At 39.4% G+C, this 20792-nt stretch overlaps 2 protein-coding genes across 2 annotated transcripts; both read left to right on the plus strand.

Annotated features, from left to right (window-relative positions):
* The first annotated feature begins 1836 nt into the window (after positions 1 to 1836).
* Positions 1837 to 9111, plus strand: GKN1 (gastrokine 1). The gene is made up of 6 exons (XM_007065490.3): positions 1837 to 1848; positions 2711 to 2764; positions 4605 to 4742; positions 4984 to 5094; positions 7563 to 7704; positions 8875 to 9111. Exons 1-6 carry the CDS (start codon positions 1837 to 1839, stop codon positions 8973 to 8975), a joined length of 558 nt encoding a protein of 185 aa, XP_007065552.1. The 3' UTR covers positions 8976 to 9111.
* Positions 9112 to 9253: 142 nt separating this feature from the next.
* LOC114020769 (gastrokine-2-like) lies at positions 9254 to 19960 on the plus strand. The gene is made up of 5 exons (XM_043536167.1): positions 9254 to 9259; positions 14983 to 15120; positions 17394 to 17504; positions 18381 to 18507; positions 19869 to 19960. The coding sequence occupies exons 1-5, from the start codon at positions 9254 to 9256 to the stop codon at positions 19958 to 19960; spliced, it is 474 nt and encodes a 157-aa protein (XP_043392102.1).
* Positions 19961 to 20792: the final 832 nt, after the last annotated feature.

Below are 20792 nucleotides of genomic sequence, written 5' to 3' on the forward strand. Positions count from 1 at the left end.
TGGGGGGCCGTAGTGATTGGCCGTTGCAGTTGGTCCCAGAAGTGATGGGTTGGTCCTGGAAATGACAGATTCGTCACTTCTGCCCCGGGCCCCGCACCCCCTAGGGACGGCCCTGCTGCTACTAGAATACTGTGTCCAGTTCTGGTGTTCAAAATTCAAGGATTTTGAGAAATTGGAGTGGATTCAGAGAAGAGCCATAAGAATGATTAAAAGGTTGAAAAACATACCTTATAGAGAAAGACTCAGGGAGCTCAATCTATTTAGCTCATCACAGAGAGGGCTGACTTGATCACAATCTCTAAATACCTACATGGGGACCAGAAATTTGGTAACAGAGGCCTTTTCAATCGAGCTAACAAAGGTTTAACAAGATCCAACAGCTGGAAGTTGAAGCAAGACAGGTTTAGACTAGAAATAAGGTGTACATTTTTAACAGAGAGGGTAATTCACCATTGGAGCAACTTACCAAGGGCTTTCATGAATTCTCCATCAATCTTTTAAAATCATGATTGGATGTTTTTTCTAAAAGATATTCTCTGGTTCAAACAGGAATTAATCCAGGGAATTCCTATTGCCTATGTTATATAAGAGGCGATATTAGAGGATCACAACAGTCCCTTCTAGCTTTATAATCATGAATCTATTCTTATCCAGGTCCATTTGCCTGCCCCTAGGTGCCTTCTGCACACCATAAGAGAACATTTCTGGCAAAGCATTAAAGCCCATGCTATAGGGAACAGCCCTGCATTGGTCATGGGATGGGACATGGTGCTGCAGAGTATTTTCCATCTCTGATTTCTGTGAATCTAATTAGCTTCCAAAGCTTGTCACAGTCTCCAGAGGCCCAGCCATGCAAGGCTGACAGATAGACGATAATGAGCAACCAACAGTCTAAAGGGGATTGGAGATTCACATTTCTAAGAGGCACATGTTGTCTGTGGCAGTTGAAATAATTACAGTTGTTGAAGCATTCTTAGTCACTGCACCACAGGGATTAGCTGCATCCCGTTGCTTTGTTCGGTTCCTTGACATCCTTCTCATAAAAACCAGTAAATGTTTAAATTAATGTTCTGCAGAAAATTAGAGGATTTGGAGACTGGGGCTGGGCTGGGAGGAGGAGCCAAATCTGGTGGATCTGCCATGGCTCTGACCCTTGGTAGGACTGCCAGTTCCTGGGCAGTAGTAACCGGGGATACTCCTGGGCCACATTTCACCCCAGGATCCCGGCCTTGGAGGCTAAGAAAAGATAACATGGTCTTAGGACATATTATTTTTTCTGCATTGTGCCTGTTCCACCTATTCCTGCACCCAGCATGTCTTGGACCTGCTATTTCCCTCAGTGCAGACCCCGAACACATGGAGATCGCCCTTCACAGTGCCAGAGGAGCCGACACACAGCCATAAAGGCAGCTAACTCTCCCTTTTCATGTGGAGTGGGCTAGGCCCATAGAGGTTCCTGGCACAAAGAGATGCTATCATACTTTATGAATACTATGAGTTATAGAGAGAAAAATGTTTGCTGGGCTGAGGCATTTGGCATGCAGGCACTATTTTGCACCAGGAATCTTGTTTGACTTTAGGGATTGAAAGGCTGATCTTGATTGAGTATAATTGACCCTTATCTGCTGCAGGTGACTGACTCTATCAGGCCAGTTTCAAACCCCTTTGTTTGCATAGTAATTGCACCAGGAAATGCTCCATGTCACATATCAATGGCTACATGCTAGTATGATACGTTTACTTTCCACACCTAATTTTGGGAACCCCCAGTGTATATAAAGTGGAAGGGTTTGTATCACTTCCTCAAGCAGATCTTTCACCTCCTCCGCTGTAAAAATGAAACTCTCCGTGAGTATATTTACCATTTGCTTCCTACAAAATAATATAGCATTAACACTCTAGTTGGTCCAAAAAGGGTAGTCTTTACACACGCAGAAATACCAGACATTTCAATGGGAGCTGCATTGGTGCAAGGTTTGTGGGGTCACTAGTGATTTTACTGCAACAGGAAATGCAACTTATCAGACCACATTAAGCTGAATACGATTTAGATGCAAATTGTATTGTATGCAGAGGGCGTGGGGCATGGTCCAGTGCCGACTGATGTCAATGGAGTTATACCATCAGAAAACTGGTGTAACACAAAAAGAAAAGGAGTACTTGTGGCACCTTAGAGACTAACAAATTTACTGGAGCATAAGCTTTCGTAAATATACTCACTAGCTGTAGCTCACGAAAGCTTATGCTCCAGTAAATTTGTTAGTCTCTAAGGTGCCACAAGTACTCCTTTTCTTTTTGCGAATACAGACTAACACGGCTGCTACTCTGAAACCTGGTGTAACACAGTGATGGATCAAGCCCACTTTCTGTAACTTTTAAATAGTATGAGCATAATCCTGCTCTCCTTAGTCAAGCAAAAAAGTCTTTTCAAAGCAAATATGATAAGTGAAGTCTGAAGAATCTGGCCCTTTAAATAATCTTAAATAGCTGATATGTAAAAAATTAAAGCAATGGAGCTGAATCTGATCTCACACTAGTGTCAACAAAGGCATAAATCCCCTGAAGTAATATGCATCCAGCGTGAAAGCAAAATCAGTTCAGATACTTTACTTTACATCAATTTGAAGGAAAGGTGTATGTCAAGGTTCTTCTTACTATATTTTTAGCCATATCAGCCTTTATACTGATATGCTTTCAATGTTTATTTCAGATTGTGATTGCCAGTCTTCTTGGAGTCTTCCTAACTCCATCTCTTGCTACTGATGTGAGTATAATGATCAAATACGGTACATAATACTCCTCCTGTCAATTTGTTTAATTTATGCTTCATGAATTTTCACATTACTGAAAGATGTTTCTGAAGAAAAATCTAAAATGTCCTTTGCACATAAAACTGCAATATCACAAGATTGGGTTTGTGCTCTAAAGAAAATAATTATTCAGCTAACCTACTCAGAGAATGATTTTGCTATTAACATTACTGCATGTCAGACCAAACATGAAAGGAAAAATTGTGTAATATCTATTGCAATGCATCAATATTGTTCTGCCATTGTCAAAATGTTGTGATTATTGATGGAGTTCCTAGTGGGAAAATGAATATTTGTTCTATCAGTGGATAAAATTCCATTGAGATACCATTCTATATATTATGAGCTTGATTCTCATTTATATTTACTCCTCGTTATGCTGCTCTGGTAGTGCAAACAGTGCTTGCAAAGGGCATATATGTAATTTACACCCAATTTAAGGTCCTTTCATACTGCCGGACTGGTGCAAAAAGGCCTTAGCATAAATTAGAATCAGACCTTAGGACACTACTGTGTATGTTAAGAATGCTGGAAATTTGATCACAAAGATACGTCAATATTTAGGAATGGTTCTGACTGCCCCATAACAATAGGTTAGAACAATGGCAAATGTATGTAACCCAATGGTAACCTCACAAGAGTTTTTTGTCCATTGCAGAAACTTAATTCATTATGCTACAAATGTGATTGAAAACAACAAACCCACCTCCAAACAGGCTTTTAAGCATGATTGTCCTGATTCATGACTGGGGCTTGTAGATGCTACAATAATTCAGACAAACAGATCATTTTTATTACTGGACAGTCCCTACATAAAAGGATATATGGACACAAATCAGATATTAGGAATGGCAATATACAAAAACCTGTAGGGGAACACTTCAGTCTCCCTGGACACACAATAGCAGATTTAAAGGCAGCCATCCTGCAGCAAAAAAAGTCAGGACCAGACTTCAAAGAGAAACTGCTGAGCTTCAGTTCATTTGCAAATTTGACACCACCAGCTCAGGATTAAACACAGACTGTGAATGGCTCGCCAACTACAAAAGCAGTTTCTCCTCCCTTGGTTTTCACACTTCAACTGCTAGAAGAGGGCCTCATCCTCCCTGATTGAACTAACCTCATTATCCCTAGCTTGATTCTTGCTTGCATATTTATACCTGCCTCTGGAAATTTCCACTACATGCATCTGAAGAAGTGGGTATTCACCCAGGAAAGCTTATACTCCAATACGTCTATTAGTCTATAAGGTGCCACAGGACTCTTTGCTGCTTTTACAGATCCAGACTAACACGGCTACCACTCTGATACATTTTTATTATTATTATTACTATTGGTGATGATGATGATGATGATTGAGTTCTTTCCCTGTTGAGCACCGTCAGTAGGATCTGGAAAAGTGTGGGTCTGTCCTGCATAGACAGATGACCCCTTACTTCCATGCAGGAAGGGAAAATCTGTTAGGGATGATCTGTGATGGAATGATCTGGCTATCTTTTAACTGAAGTCAATTGGACAAGTTCTGACTGAGTTCTCACTCAGGCAAAACTCCACCTCTAGATTTGTATCAATAGCATTTTGCTGAAGAAGGGCTGCGTAAATTAGATTAAGAGATTTCAGGGTTTGGCATGAAATCTTTAGTCGCCTCCGTGGGGTGGGAGGCTCATTCCATTACATCACTATAACATAATTTTAAGAGCAATGATTTTCCAAAGCACTTGTGATTATGAGAGAGTTGACGGAGAAAAACCCAAAAAACCGAAATGTTTGTCACCTTTTGTTTTTAAATCCAAGAATGTGAATGAAAACAACCAGGGAAATGATGGTGGAAATTCACACCAGACTGTGAGCATCAACAACAATAAGCACGTGGCCAACATTGACACAAACAATGGCTGGAACTCATGGAACTCCGTCTGGGACTATGGCAATGTAAGTGGCAAACATGCATTTTTGGGAAACGTATGGAGTCACTGACTGGAGTAGTGCCTAAATGATTAGTCATAATGCATGCAAATTACTAATAATTTATCAAAATTGGTCTAAATGTTGGGGAGGGAAATCTGTATTAAATGTTATTTAGCTTCAAAAATTAAACAAACCTGATTTGCGTCTCATTTACTGGGGAGCTGCTCAAACAAAACGTCTAGCTCTTTGTAATTTTATTTTACAGGGTTTCATGGCAACCAGGGTATTTTCCAAGAAATCTTGCATCATTGCTAGAATGAACAAAGATGTCATGCCTGATATTGTAGTCATTCCCAGGCTGATTAGTGAAAGGAAGGTAAGATGGTAGGGAATGCTGGAACTGATGGGGGGAAGTGAGGTTGCTTTTTTCTGAGGACTTGTCTACACCCCCACACATGCTCTCATTCACAGCTAAAGTGGCTTTAGTTCACTGTAGTTTAATCCTCCACAAACTTGGGCCACTTTCTGAGACTGTCCACATGGGGGGGGGGGGTGTTAACACACTTTAATTTATGCACATTAACTTCACACCTTTAATTAATTCATCTTAACTTTCCTGAGTGTCCCCAGGTAAACAAGCCCTAGTAGTATAAAGCTAATTGTGGAAATGAATCATCTTAAGATGCTGGAGGTAGAGCTGTTGTAGGTAGGAAAATGTTCATCAGAATAGTTTTCTGTCAGAAATTCCCATTTAGATGAAACTGAAAATTTTTGCAATATCATATTGATTTTGACAAAATTTAGTCAGAAAAAATATGAAAAAACTTTAGAAGAGTCCTGTTTTGACATTTTTGGAACAAATTTTTTTTGCAGCTTTATATATGTGTGTGTGTGTGTGTGTGTGTGTATATATATACACACACACACATACATATATATAATGTATGTATATAATGTTTTCATTTTGAGCCTGCTGATTTTATATGTATATATATATATATATATATATATATATATATATATATATATATATATATATATATATAAAACCAGCAGGATCAGAATGAAAATGAAACATTTTGAATGTATTGAAATGAAACAATACAATTGAAACAATTTTTTTTCAGAATTTCATTTCATGAAAAAATTCAAAATTTTGGCTTTTCCTCCCAATTAGGATGAACAAAAAATAAAAATTTCAAAATTTTTCACATCAGATAAAATCCATGTTCTGACCAGCTGAAATTGGAGGGGAACAAATGATCCAGCTCTGGAAGAAAAGTCTCTGGCCAAACGAGCGGGCCAGTTTTTCAAAGGAACTCAAGGACATATATTCAGTGGCTCAGAACACACAATTGAGGCTAGATTTTCAAAAGAGCTCAGCCCCTTGTTACAATTCCACCATAAAACTAGAGGGATATTTCTCAGTCCTCCCTGCTAAATATGACATAACTCGGGGGCTCATCGAAATATTCCTGAAGAACATACTTTCTCACTCTGGAGAAGACCAGATTGCTCCGAGTTAGGGACAGATTTGAGGTGTTTTTAAAACTCCTTATTGGAAGATACCCCATTATAGTCCATCACAGCCTTCAGCATTGCTTCAAATAACTCAAGCTGAACAATAGAGCTGTCTGGGAATTTTTCAGCAGAATGATTTTCTAATGGAAAATGCAGTTGCTGAAAAATTGAAATTTTCTATGGGAAATTTTGTTTTTTATTAATTTATTTTTATTGGGAAAATATAAACTAAATATTTTGTTTTGGATCAGTTTAACCCAAAATGCTTCATTTTGAGTCAGTTCAATTTTAAACTTCATTTCCTATTGTGGCACAATGCTTCATGGGAGTTGTACTTTAGGCCTCCATTCTCTCCCATGATGCAACAGAGTTTTTCTTCTGACTGAGTGCCATTACATGTCATGGGAGTCACATCATTGCAGTGCATCATGGGACATGTACTCAAGTCAGGGAGCCTGCCCACAGAGGAGAACAGGGACATCAGGCAACCTGATCTACAGCTCCCTTGAGGCAATGAGCCAGTACAGTTTAATGCTGAACTGACACAAAAAGACAGCAGTTTGGGTCAGTTCAACAAACTGAAGCAAAACAATTTGATTCAAAAATATCAAAATGTTCCTTTTTGATCAAAAATGCAAAATGAAATTTTACATTTCAAAAAAAATTTTTCTGGAATTTTATATTCCTTGAACAATTTCAGTATTTCAACCTTTTATTCTAATTCACGATGAAAACAAATGTTGAAACATCAGACTTTCCTGAGGGATGGAAATTCCAATTTTCACTTAGTTCTACCAAACAATGTGCCATACTATCAATATATTCATTAGAGTTCTCAAGAATAGGTTGTAAACATTTCCAGCAAATGTGTTTAATACACATGTTCCTGCCTTCTCATTTGTTATGGTTATGGGAAAATAAATTAATAGATTCCCAGCCCCTCACTTCTCCTATCTATAATCCCATGTATATCTAGGATATAGGATTGAGCATAGGATTAAGGGAATATTTTATAGAGAGGGCCCAGGTAAATTATAGACAGCCTTTCTCTTTTCCCCAGTCAACTTTATGGAGTTTCCAATGCTCTTCTCTTAATGCATGGTTGCGTCTTCAGTCCTCACCTCCACCTTGTGCCCCGGTGTGAAATCTGAACTGAGGAGCTCATTCCCTACTTGCTTCTGGTCTGTAGGGCCCTATTCAGCCTGGCACACACTGTGCACTGTGTCAGAAATGTCAGCTACAGGAACACAAACTGTCATAAATGATTCTAGTCATCAATTTTATTGAATGACAGTGTTCTGAGTTTGCTTTCCGGATGTTTAGAAGGCTGGAGCTCAGGGGCCTCGTCCGAAGGAACTGAGATACATCGTCTCAAAGACCAGAGTCCTTGACCTGACCCCTTTTGGAAAGAACATTGAAGCTTTGTGCAGAGGACTTCCTACCTATGTGGCTCATGAGGCTGAGAGTGAGTGCAAGTTAAAGTAACTATTCATATAGTGAACTGAGTTGCATTTTCTGCATGGAATGAATGTTACTGTCCTAAGTAGAGATGGACCAGAACCAAGAACTTGGTGTGCTTTAGAAGGGTATTAGACTCTGGATCTGAATTTTTTTGCCGTCAGTCTATATTCTATAATGGTAAAAGCTCGGATTCCAACACTCCCAAACGCTGAGTTGTTCAAAGTCTGGTACAGAATTTTGTACCTTGGATCTATCGCTAAGATACGGAAGAGAGACAGTGTGGTTTAGTGGAATAACCTTGGTGCTGGGATTCAGGAACTACTAGCTTCTAATCCATTAACTGCTGCTGACTTGCTGTGTGGTCATGGAAGAACTGCTGCGGGCTCAAGCCTACAGTGGGACTCCTCATGTGCCTAAAATTAAACATGTGCTGAAGCACTTTGCTGGATCAGGCCACATTTCTGAACACCTTGCAGGTTCTTGTTGGGAATAACAGCTATTACTTAGCTACCACATATGATCGTTGAGAGGATTAATTAGCTAGCGTTCATTGAAGAATACTAATTAGCTCAAATTTCTGGTCAGTCATTTTTGAGGCAAAAATCCAGTTGGCTTTGTTGATTGTATTTTTATACTTTTATTTATATTTTGTATATTATTTATTTCAAAAACTTTTATATTAACAAGATTCCTTGACCAGAGTAATAGAAATATATACTCGTATAACAAATGTTGTTGAACTGTTACCAAAAATAGTAGAGGTCACAAACCATGCAGAGATAAATCATTCACTGTCTGATGCGGATGCTATGTCTTGTTCTACTTGAGCGCATTAAAATGTTCTTTGTTCTGCAGGAAAGGAATATTTTCCTTGTTACAGGAACTCGGTGTTATTCAAGGAATTAATCCTGTAGAACAGTGGGAATTTTCTGGGTCTGACTCTCCATTGCCTTGGACTTTGGGCAGTTATTGACGTTTGCGTAATGTGGGCATAACATGTTCCCACTCTGATTGGGTAGCATTTTACACCTACTTTGTGATCACTTTGTGCAGGTGTTAGTGGCTATACGAGGTGCGGGGTTCTGTGTGTCTTGAACTGTAGTGAATGCACAGATCTCCTAACATCCACGTCAGGCATCACCTGACAATACCTTTTCTTTTTCTTTTCATTAAGGAATGAAAGAAGCAAACTTCTTCTACTCAGGAAGCTGTTTTCAAGCTAGCATCCTGTGGATTATTAATATTGGCTTCTGTGGTGACGTGTCATTCAAATAGTAAAATCTTCACTGCTTGGAACTGGTCTGACAAGGTGCCCACTGATTAGATAAAACCAGTTCTGTCGTTATTCTTCCTGTGACGTGCCATTTTCTAGATTTTTGTCTTTGTCTTCCTTTTATGCTTCCTGTGTAGAAAACCCAAGGCTGTTACAATGTCTGTCAATTAAATACATTTAGCACTGGAATCAGCTGTGCCTTGTTTCTCATCTTTTATATCCTTAATCATATAAGTCAGGATGTGATCTCACAAGTAAGGAAAGGCTGGACCAGGTCAATATGCGGGTGGGAGATATTCAAAGAAAACCCAACAAGTTGCAGGAAATGAGGTTACCGATGCAGTAGGTGATGCACACCTTTGGGTCAGGACTGACCTAAATCTCAAGCATGGCATAAGGGAACGCTCTGTCCTTCCCCCTAGGGGTACAACCGTATCCCCGTGCAAGAGGACAGACATGGGATCTCACTCCTCCTTCCTCCCCTGCATGGACATCCAAGGCTGGACTACAAACTGTCTCTAGAGAGGCTTTGATGAACTAGGTGAATTACAAAATTTGGAGGAAGTTGAGGTTTTTTAGGCTTCTCTAGTTAAAGGGCTGTTGTGGACAATTAAACTCTTGAGCAGTGGAATAATTTTTAGTTGAAGCACATCATTTATCTTGCCCAAGCTTTAAGAATGTATCTGAAATATTAAGGAACTTCATTTCTTGCCCAGGATTAGAATATTATTATTTCGCATGATGAATGTGATCTTGCTTATTTGGGCTAATGTAGTGCGTTGTACCTGAGACAGAGAAGAACTGTGGACAGCCAGTTTAAAGCTGACAGAGAAGAGAATAATTTCCACTGGAAACTGAAAGAGGGGAAGCCGAGCCAGAGACATGGAAATAACTGGTTTAGTGGCCCAGCAGATGGATCAGTAGTTGTCAAGATAGTCACTCAAATGGCTACGTGCACCTACTCAACCGTTTCTTTTCAGAAAGTAACCCTGATATTGAGTAAGCCATGTTCTTGATATAGGCTTATTTCTCATTTAGCTTATTTTTTCTGTTTAATTTGGCATCACAAAGTGTAGATGCGATGTGACAAATTTTAAAAAATCAGGCCATGCAAGGAATGGTTGCACTTTGCTGCTTGTAAAAGCCTTGATACATACATGAGAGACAAGGTGGGTGGGATAATGACTATTATTGGACCAATTTCTGCTGGTGAAAGAGACCAGCTTTCAAGCTATACAGAGCTCTTAAATACAGACACGCCCCATCGACATCCATAGTTCTTGAGACAAGCTTTATACAATGATTCATACAGTACATGTATGTAAAGGGTGTGTATGTGGAAGGAGGTTAGGGTACATGGAAGAATGGCTCTTTGATTCCGATAAGGAGAGTGGATGTCCTGAGGGCAGAATTAAGGTGTACAGAAAGCAAAGCCAAGATTGGCATGGAGGCTGTAAATGAAAAATTCCTGATTTGGGATTTGAGGGGGTTTTGGGGGGAAGGGGCTTATAATTACATTTTTCATATAAATTTAAAGCCCATGAAAGGGTCCAGATTGACAGTCCAAAAGAATGAACTCTTCTATCCACATGATGCAGCACAGATTCCTAGCACATACTTGTAGCGTATGATTCATAGATCATAAAGCTTGCCTTATGAACTCATGAACTTTATAATCTATGAAGCAATGAATTGCAGGAGAAAACAGCCAGCCACAGACAATTCCTCCATTCCCAGCACATTTTAAGATTTTTACTAATCCCTTTGGGTTTTATTCTTCCACCAGTTTGAAAGCAGACTCAGTTTGCTTGGTTACACCAGCCTGCATTTCAAGAAAAGTGTCTAAATGACCACAAATTAACTCTAGTGGGAGACGGACTTTTCTTTTTTTCTTTTTTACTGTTTGAGCTGCTGTTAGCTCTTTTCTTGTGGCTATTTCACTAGACTTTCATGTTTAATCCCTATACACAGCCCCAATTCTCTTCTTACACAGGATGCTGTGACGCAAAAAATGACAGAAAGAGGCAAGAATCAAAGTTCAGCAGGGTTTTTCATTTATTTTTGGAGGAATTATGCAGCACCTTCAGGAATCTTCAAACTTGTGCCATGACCTGCTTTGCTCTCTTACTGGTATTTCTCTGCATAACTTCCTCCTCTAGCAGGAACTAGAACAAAGTTTTTTAGAAGTATTTATTTTTAAAGCCAAAGTTTGCACAAGCTGAAGAATGGGAGGTTTCAGTCACTCATTAAACCCCAGCTCCAAAGAAATGCTGATCAGCAACAACAAAACAAAACAAAACAACCCATTGTCCATCTGTCATCTATCCCCTAAGAATGAGGGCCCAAGTCCCCTAAGTATCTCAAGAAACCCCATTCAAAAGAGGATTTAAAGAAATGTAATCCATCCGTAGGCCCTTCATTCCATTTTCTATCCATGGTTGAAACAAAGATCTCCTGTCACTTTGCCCCTTCCCAAAGTTTGTGTACCTTAATGCACACATACCCTTAGCATATATGCAAATGTGCTTCTTGCCATTTCCAGCACTGGTCTGAAGATGGCCATTCTAGAGAGTAGCTGACATTTCTGACACAGTGCACAATAGGTGCCAGGCTGAATAGGTACCTCCAGATCAGGAGCAAGCAGAGAATGAGCTCCTCAGCTCAGATCTCACACAGAATGCGCTGAAAATTTGTATCATCAAATGACTTAGACAACATTTAGTCGAAAGGGTTTTGAAAATAAGACTATGATGAAAACAGACTGAGAAAAGGGGGAAATTCTCCTTTGGTTGCATTGAACCAAACTCTGTGGTCTATATAATGCTCATGTTTGTATCATTAATCATCTCAAACAGAAAGCTTTGATGAAGACTGTTGACAGTAATATGTGTTACCCAGCCTCATAGATAAATATATAATGCACAAAATATTTAGTTTGCTCCAGTGTTTCACTTCTGTTCGTAGTGAGAAAAATAAATATTTTATCTGCGGGCTTTTGTTCAAATCCAACCTTGAAAAAATATATAAGGTCAGTAGCAGACATACAAATTCATTTTCTTCAGCGTTTTGTGTCAAATCAGCATCAAATCCAGGTTGGCTTCAAAATGAAGACACTTATAAGTAGTTTTGACAACCTACATTTTCTGTTAAATGGTTTGTATTTTAGTACATTTAGGGCCCAACTCTGGGCTGTTCTGAGAGTCCATGGTTCCCACTGAAGTCAATGGGATAGATAAGATATAAGAAGATGGAAGGTGGGAGTGGGAAGGGGCTTAGAAACTGACAAGATTGTGCCCTTAGGCCTAATTTTTCACTATTAGTGGCCACTAATTTGGGGTGCCCCAATTTTTTGGAGTCCAACTTGAGACCCCGAGGACCTGATTTTGAGACGTGCCAAGCACCCACATTCAAATTTAGTCAACTGGACCAAGATTTACAAAGGTATTTCAGGACCTAAAGATGAAGATAGGCCTCTAATGGATGTTACAAAAGCTCCTAAGCAGGACAGGTGTCTAACTTCCATTGAAAGTCCATGGGATTTAGGTGCCTATCTCAGGCCTTTTTGTGAAGGACCCCAATCCTGCCATAATGCATTAAGGTATAATCCTGATCTTGTTGAAGTCATTGGCAAAACTCCCATTGACTTCGATGGGGCCAGAATTTCATGCCATACTGTGAAGCCCTTACTCAGTTTTAACTCTTTCCTTGCTGAGTGATGACTGATGCCCTGATCCTGAGAACCAATGAGACTGGGCACATGAATAAACTTAAGCACATGCATAAAGTGTGGGCAGAAACATGACCTGAGTGAGGACTGCAGGATTTGACTCCAGGTTTTTAAAAAAATGCTCTCTAAATAATCAAGAAAGCTGCATGGAGAATGCTAGCATGTCAAGCAATTAAATCATACTTTAAATATTTTGGGGGACAGGACATGACACTTAATTGAGGAAGAAATCCCATAGTTCTGTAGGTAGGAAAATAGCTATTCAGTTAAGTTAGAAGCATCCCGTTCTACTTAATGGACCAAATTCCAATCTCAATTACACTAGGATAAAACTGGAGTAACAATAGAATCACTCTGGTGACTGAGATCAGAATCTAGCTTGACAGGTGTTACATTATTAATTAGAATAATCCACCAAAGCACAGTTGTACTATGTAGTCCTTGTGAATAGAAAAGATAAATGAATGATAAAATCCCACTCAATAACTTATGTGAGTTTGTGGAAAATCAGAAAGACTGGGGAGCTGCTTATTACCGTGTGATTTTAGTTGCATTTGGCAATTAAAAAGGACCTGCAGAGTGTATAGAAACCTCCCTTAATGTTTTCCATGCTGTATTACAGATTCTGCTTCTTGTCTTTCTGGGTATCTTTATGAATCCAGTCTTTGCAAGTAATGTAAGTAGAGGGCCATGTGTCAAGTTTTATTTTTCTTCTTTCATGAATCTGCTTTGCCATATTGTTTATGAGATTACCATCCTTATTAAATCAAAATATGGATCTTTCTTTATGAGTCATTCTCTGCTAATATGTGAATCAATGTAACACATTTATGACAATGTTTCCATTAAATTCTCCACACTTCTGCTGTTGCTTAGCATGTAAAAATCAGTCTCCAAAAGCAAAAAAATTTGCTCATGTTTTATTTGAAAAACATAGCACTGCCAAGTTATATACAAATAAACTTAAGCTGAACTCTCCCAGTATTTTTCTTCATTATAACTTGGCTCATTAGCGACAATAGTAGGCAATGAGCTTGCTTGCTTTAAAGTACTTATCTATGGTTCTTCTAGCTATTGTGTTAATTAATAAATATGACACTATAACACTGAAATCTCATGCAGGTGGCTGAACACCTTCTATGTGGGTAGGGAGAGACAAGCAGGTGGGTATCCTCTATAAGCTATTTGCAATGAACAGCTTCCTTTACAACCATCCTCAAAGTTTCATGCATTTTATTTCCGCAGTGGCCTGAGATGATCTTGAATGGGAAATCTAAGGCACCATTCCTTAGAACCTAGTGGAAAAGATAGTACTAGTAGCAAATAGGCTAGACTTCCTACATTTTCACAACCAATCGATCCTTTGGTAGTAGGAGTTAGAGCAGAGTTTCACCAACTTTTTCATAACATTGGTCACATCTTGATGGAGGGATTTGTCTTGTGGAAGCCTGCTTCCCTTCGTCATTACACAAACCACCACCCCTCCCTGGGGCAACTGCAACATTTGCTTACATGAAAAATTTTAATTACATTTAATTATTTTTACTTTCATTCAATGTGGAAATAAGGAAAAGGAGTGAGCATCATATGACCAATGAAGTCTTTGGGCACCAGCAGATACCCAGTAGACCACTGTTTGGGAACAGCTGGGTTAAACCTAATCCTATCCCTAAACCAAGCAGTAATCCTAACCCTAGTTTTAGCCTTCAGTCAAGGAATAACCCTAACCTAATCCTAATCCTGGGACAAAAGGTAAATATAAACCTAACTATAATCATAACCCTAGACCGAATTGTAACCCTAACCATAGGGTGAATAGTGGAAGTTGTTTAGAAGTGGACGTAAATCTGAATCAGACCTTTCCCACTACTGGGTAATCGAAGGGTATGTCTACACTACCCGCCAGATCGGCGGGCAGCGATCGATCCAGCGGGGGTCGATTTATCACGTCTAGTCTACTCCTGTACTAGTCTACTCCACCGCCATGAGAGGCACCGGCAGAGTCGACAGGGGAGTGGCAGCAGTCGACTCACCGTGGTGAAGACACCCACGGTTAATCGATCTAAGTACATCAACTTCAGCTACGTTATGCACGTAGCTGAAGTTGCGTAACTTAGATCGATCCCCCCCCCAGTGTAGACCAGGGCTAACTGAGTTGGACTTTTATGTATCAGCTTCCCTGCTATTCTGATGTCACCATTCTTCTCTGTTAGATGCAACTGTTTGAGAGACATTTTTAGGTTGAAATACAATGTTATCTGACAATAAATCTTTGATTTTAGAATATCCAGCTCATAAATCAGGGAAATCATGGGGGAACTGTCTACCAAACAGTTAACATCAATCATGATGTGAATGTTGCTATATTCAACATTTATTCCGGAGCACACTCCTCCAATGCAATCTTCAACTACAACCATGTAAGTGTCAAAAGAGGTGATTTGGTTGCTTTGTTCAGCTTACATACTGTTCACTGCAAATAGAATAAAAATATGTACTTTCAGCAGCTTGAAAGATGTGCTTTATTCCTCTGAAAGCTCTCACTGGAAAGGAATGACATTAGACTTGAAAACAAATGGATAATTCATCCACTATTGAAAGGTAATGTAATTTAGCATCTTTTTTAGATCATATGGAAAGAAGCTAGCCCACTGGTTAAATTCTTAAGATCATTTTTGTCTACCCCAACAGTGGATTTTATTTCTTAATAAATGAACAGATAGGCTTGGAAGCTGTGTGTGTTAAAAAATACAACATTCCATTATGAATAGAGCAAAAGACAAACTACCATTTTACACACGTAAATGGTAACACTTATATCAACATTCCATTTAGAAATAGTTTATTAAGGGTGAATAAATTATTAGTATCAGTTTTAGTAAATGGTTAATAAATTGTTATAGATTGTTATAGAGTCCAACAGGTCAATAGGCTGCTTATAATAATCTATAGCACCTTCTAATGATGTGCTTACAACCTTCTATAACACATACTACTGAAGTCTGTAACATGCTTATAACGCCTATTAATCATTTGTTAACCCTTTATCAATATTTTTTAACTGGAACCTTAACATGCAGTGTGATCATGTTAACTGTAATGCTGGATTTTGCTTGACCTCTATACCAGGGCATAAGGTGGTGTTAGGAGCTTTCTGTTCTGATGTCCTTCATGTTAAGGACTGTTCTGATCTCCGTGCAAGGACTGCTCTCTGCTAGCATTCTTTAACGTATGAACCAGTTCTGCAGAAAAGGACCTAGGGGTTACGGTGGACGAGAAGCTGGATATGAGTCAACAGTGTGCCCTTGTTGCCAAGAAGGCTAACGGCATTTTGGGCTGTATAAGTAGGAGCATTGCCAGCAGATTGAGGGACATGATCATTTCCCTCTATTCGGCATTGGTGAGGCCTCATCTGGAGTACTGTGTCCAGTTTTGGGCCCCGTACTACAAGAAGGATGTAGAAAAATTGGAAAGAGTCCAGCGGAGGGCAACAAAAATGATTAGGGGACTGGAGCACATGACTTATGAGGAGGGGCTGAGGGAACTGGGATTATTTAGTCTGCAGAAGAGTAGAATGAGGGGGGATTTGATAGCTTCTTTCAACTACCTGAAAGGGGGTTCCAAAGAGGATGGCTCTAGACTGTGATCAGTGGTACCAAATGATAGAACAAGGAGCAATGGTCTCAAGTTGCAGTGGGGGCAGTTTAGGTTGGATATTAGGAAAAACTTTTTCACGAGGAGGGTGGTGAAGCACTGGAATGGGTTACTTAGGGAGGTGGTGGAATCTCCTTCCTTAGAGGTTTTTAAAGTCAGGCTTGACAAAACCTTGGCTCGGATGATTTAGTTGGTGTTGGTCCTGCTTTGAGCAAGGAGTTGAACTAGATGACCTCCTGAGGTCCCTTCCAACCCTGATATTCTATGTTTCTATGAACCACCCCAAAGGGGACATGGAAGAGGCAGTGTGGTCCCTGGTGGCCAACAGAGCTGGCAGGCATTTGAGTCAAGTGCATATTTCAGTCTCCTACAGACCTGTGCAATAGATCTGAAAGCTCCTGAAACAGTAAGTAAATAAATGCCCTTCTCTTAGAGATATTTACATTTTCCAAGCAGATTTCTGAGCACTTAGGTCTTTATATTAAATTCCAAGAAGTGAAAGCCAAAATATCTCTAATTTAACTCATATTCCCTACCACCACTGCTTTGGAATTCATCTATTTGATATATGTTCAAAATTAATTCATAGTGAAGACACTGGTTTGTAAAATCATACAAAGACCAGCTGGAGTCACATTCTGACATTATTGCAGATTTTCATCAGTGTAAATGTAAGTAGATTTTAGCCCAGGTGTCTTGTATCTCTTGCTGGACCTACCATCTGAACTGGGCAGACTGTCATTTGCTATATAATCCTTAAGGCTGTTTGGAGGTTGCATGAGTGTATATTTAGAAGCAAAACACATTGCACAAACGTCTCGGTGGCGTAGTTGCATTGAAATCCATAGAGTTACACAAGAGATGAATTTTATCCTGTGCATTGAGCTCTGATTTTTGTCAAACTAGAAGCAAAGTGCAAGTGTGAAGCAGCTTGTAAATATCTCAAGTACCCTGATTTGCAAGAGTCTTTAAAATAGGATAAATTGATTAGAAATGAAAGAAAAGAAGATTTGCTGAAACTTGTGGTTGTGCTTGACAGGGTATAATTGCTTACCACATGCTATACAAGAAGATATGTGTTGTTTCCAGGATGAACAGGGCAACCTTTCCAACTTTAAACCAACTTGAGGCCATGGTCAATAATCAAAGGGTAACTAAGACAAATAATAGTTATATGTGGTATATGCTTTTACACCTCTTTAGGCTAAATCCCGGATTCACTGACCTCAATGGCAAAACTACCAATGAACTCAAAAGGAACAGAATTTGGCCCTAAGGCATTGTTTCCTTACACATTAATCTCACTTAAAGTGTGTATATTATATTTTTACACACACACACACACACACACACACACACACGGGTTGGCAGCCACTGGATCAATATAATACCATCTTTCAAATGAGTTGTAAAACTGAGCTCCTATTCACCGGTGGTTTTTAAAGTTCCTTTGGCACTTTTTGTAGAGGTATTAATCCTAGTGCCCTAACCAAATTTCAACTTGTCTAAATTCTCCCGGCATTGTCAAACAGATGTGGTATTCTTCACTTCCTGTTCTAAACTATTGCACCATGAGGCCGAACAGATGCCACATTCCAAGACATAGGTGGCTACATTTTAGAAACAGGTGAAAGGATCCTTCTGTACATATACTTTAGGGTCTGGTTTTCCTCTCAGTTCTCCTAGTTTTATAATAGTGTAATTCTACTGACCTCAAGGAATTTCTTTTGATTTCCACTGGTATAAGTGAGAGGGGAATCAGGCCTGTAGGTTCCTATCATGCTCAGAAGTGAATGCACACAACTGTCATTTTGGGGCCTGCACATATTCATCTGCAGAGATAAATTGGCCTGTAGTCTGTGGAGTGGTTTAGGGAATCCATCAAGATATTAGAAGCTATATAAATGCATTATTACCATCATAAGTATTATTAACAATACAAAAGAAGCTGGGAAGCCAGCTAGCTGTAAGGGCTGATTCATGCTTTTGGCCAAAGCAAGTGGTTAATCTTCCATAATTTTTTCAGGACCTGAATTCCCTCTGCAGAAGCTATGGGATATCCCGCAACTATGTCACAAATGTAGCTGGACTTGGGGCACCCATCCAGGCAGCATGCAGAGGACTTTCCACCTACTGGGCTACTGAGTATGACAGTGAGTTCAGCCTGAGTTTAACAAGAAATGTATTTATTAATTATTATGATGATTATTGTGGTAGTGCCTAGGACCCCACTGTGCCAAGTACTGTATAACCACAGAACAAAAAGACAATCTTCCCCCACCCCCCAAAGAGCTTGCAATCTAAACAGATTTACTGAAGGCAGCCTTGAAAAGTGTATGTAATGATTTTCTATTTTTTAAATTGGCCAGAAGAGTACATTCAGTATCTGAAACAATCTTTACTGATTACATTCAAATGACTAGTGGTCAAAACTTCCTAGGCCTGATTCACCAGTGGTGTTATACATATATCAGGTTGAAATTTTTCCAATAGAATATGTTTTTTCATTGAAAAACTGCCTCCCCCCACAAACCCCAAACAGATAGGTTTGAAAAAACCTTTGGCTTGAAAAATGTTTCGTTCTTTGCAAATGTTTATCATGAGATTGTTATCAAAAACGGAATGAAAACCATTAGAGAAACTTGTTGGAAACTGTGGCACATAATAGTCTGGTCTCCTGTGGGCTGTAATTCTTTGGTCTAACTTCAGTTGTTGGGTAGTGTGCAGGTGCTGTTTGATGGCCTGTGATACACAGGAGGTCAAATTAGATGTTCTGATGGTCCCTTCTGGACTTCAACTCTGTGACTCTGATTATTTGCAATCAATTTTTTTTTTACCAGCTCTAGTTACGCCAATGTAAAACTGGGCTTACATGGTGCTTGATCAAGCCCCATGCTTCTATTAAAGAGGGGTACAGTTGCCGAGTATTCAATAAATACTAATACGTACACAGAAGGCCTGATTCTCCTCTCATGTAGATGGATATAAATCAGGAATCTCTCCAGTGACATCACACTGCAATATAAAAGAGGCAGAAGTGAAACTTTTCAACATACAGCCTTTCCAGTATTCAAGGGACCACCTGAGAAGAAATGTAACTAGTATACATGGGAATATTTTGAGGTGGTCTTTTAAAGACAGGAAGCCATGTAAGGAAAGTGGTTGCTCATACAAGATTCGCTGTATATCCTGGAGTCCATATACAATGGAAATTGACTGACTTCGTGATCCAAAAATTCACTTTGTGCCTGGAGTCTCGATTTCATACAGCCTCAGCAGAGACCTTGAAGGACACCTGTTTTTGCTGGTTGCACAACCATTTATTCCATGAGATCAGGAATGAAGGTGATTGGCATTTTAGGAGATTAATTTTTAAAAGGTTGGTTCATGGTTTCTACTAGAATTGCATTTATTTGAAAAATGCATTTCAGACGTTTTTATGAGTGCAAAGATTTTTAAGGATTTTGTTGTTCTTGTTGTTGCTGGGATGACTTATCCTGTCTTTATTTTTTAGGACCACAAAAAGTACTTAGTGGTACTGGCTGCATCGGTGTTAAACTCCTCATTCTGGATGTGAACCTGTGTGGCAGCCTTAAGCTCTTCTAACCAAGAGACATAGCAGAAGTTTATAATATTTCAGCCTCACGACTCACAACTATTTTACTCAGTCTCATTCCAGAGAATGGCTGATCTCTGGCTCTTCTTTGCAAAGCCTGTGCTGACATGCAGCCACAGCAAACACTCCAAATGTGAACGGGAATAAAAATAAAATGATGTTTGGAAAAACATACGGACCATGGCCAATACATTTCTGACAAGCATCAATATTTGGAACAGAGAGTGGAATCCACAGCTTTACTTGTGAATGCTCACAGTTAACAAAGGACCCACACCAGATATCACATTCACACCTGTTCCCTTCTCTGTAATGAGCTGAACCAACCAACACCCTTGAACTGCCTCCCACTTCCCCTAATCTGAATACACCAGGCTGTTGGAGAGTTTGAAATCTGGATCTGAATTTTGTGTCTGGGGCCTGTCTCTAGCTGAAATGACATGTGTGTTCATATGTGTCAGAAAGGAAGGAAGAAAAGTCTGATAACTCTGCTGTTAGTTTCTGCAAATGCTTTGCAGTAAAGATTACTTTGGCTGATCTTTCAATCAGTCAGCCAGCCAGCCAGTATATCTATATCCATCCATCCAGGTACTTATAACAGCATTTAGTAGCATAGTATCTGAGCTCTTTACTCAGTCCTTATCTGCCTAAATTATTTTGTAGTCTGACTGCCATTGAACTGAAATCAATAGGAATTTTGCCTGAGCAAAGATTGCAGTATACCTTGCTGGATACCTTGTATTATTAAAATAAATCAAATTTTTCTTTTCCTTGCCCAGTGCTGTCATTTTGTGTCATCAAGCCTGTTACTAAGGAAACATA

The sequence above is a fragment of the Chelonia mydas genome, chromosome 26 (assembly GCF_015237465.2).
Source record: "Chelonia mydas isolate rCheMyd1 chromosome 26, rCheMyd1.pri.v2, whole genome shotgun sequence".
Taxonomy (NCBI): domain Eukaryota; kingdom Metazoa; phylum Chordata; order Testudines; family Cheloniidae; genus Chelonia; species Chelonia mydas.

Coding starts and splice junctions, on each gene's coding strand:
- LOC114020769 (XM_043536167.1), top strand. Junction 15,121..17,393: donor CAATCTTCAACTACAACCAT/GTAAGTGTCAAA, acceptor TGTGCTTGACAG/GGTATAATTGCTTACCACAT. Junction 17,505..18,380: donor CCATGGTCAATAATCAAAGG/GTAACTAAGACA, acceptor TAATTTTTTCAG/GACCTGAATTCCCTCTGCAG.
- GKN1 (XM_007065490.3), top strand. Junction 4,743..4,983: donor CCGTCTGGGACTATGGCAAT/GTAAGTGGCAAA, acceptor TTTATTTTACAG/GGTTTCATGGCAACCAGGGT. Junction 7,705..8,874: donor TGTGGCTCATGAGGCTGAGA/GTGAGTGCAAGT, acceptor CTTTTCATTAAG/GAATGAAAGAAGCAAACTTC.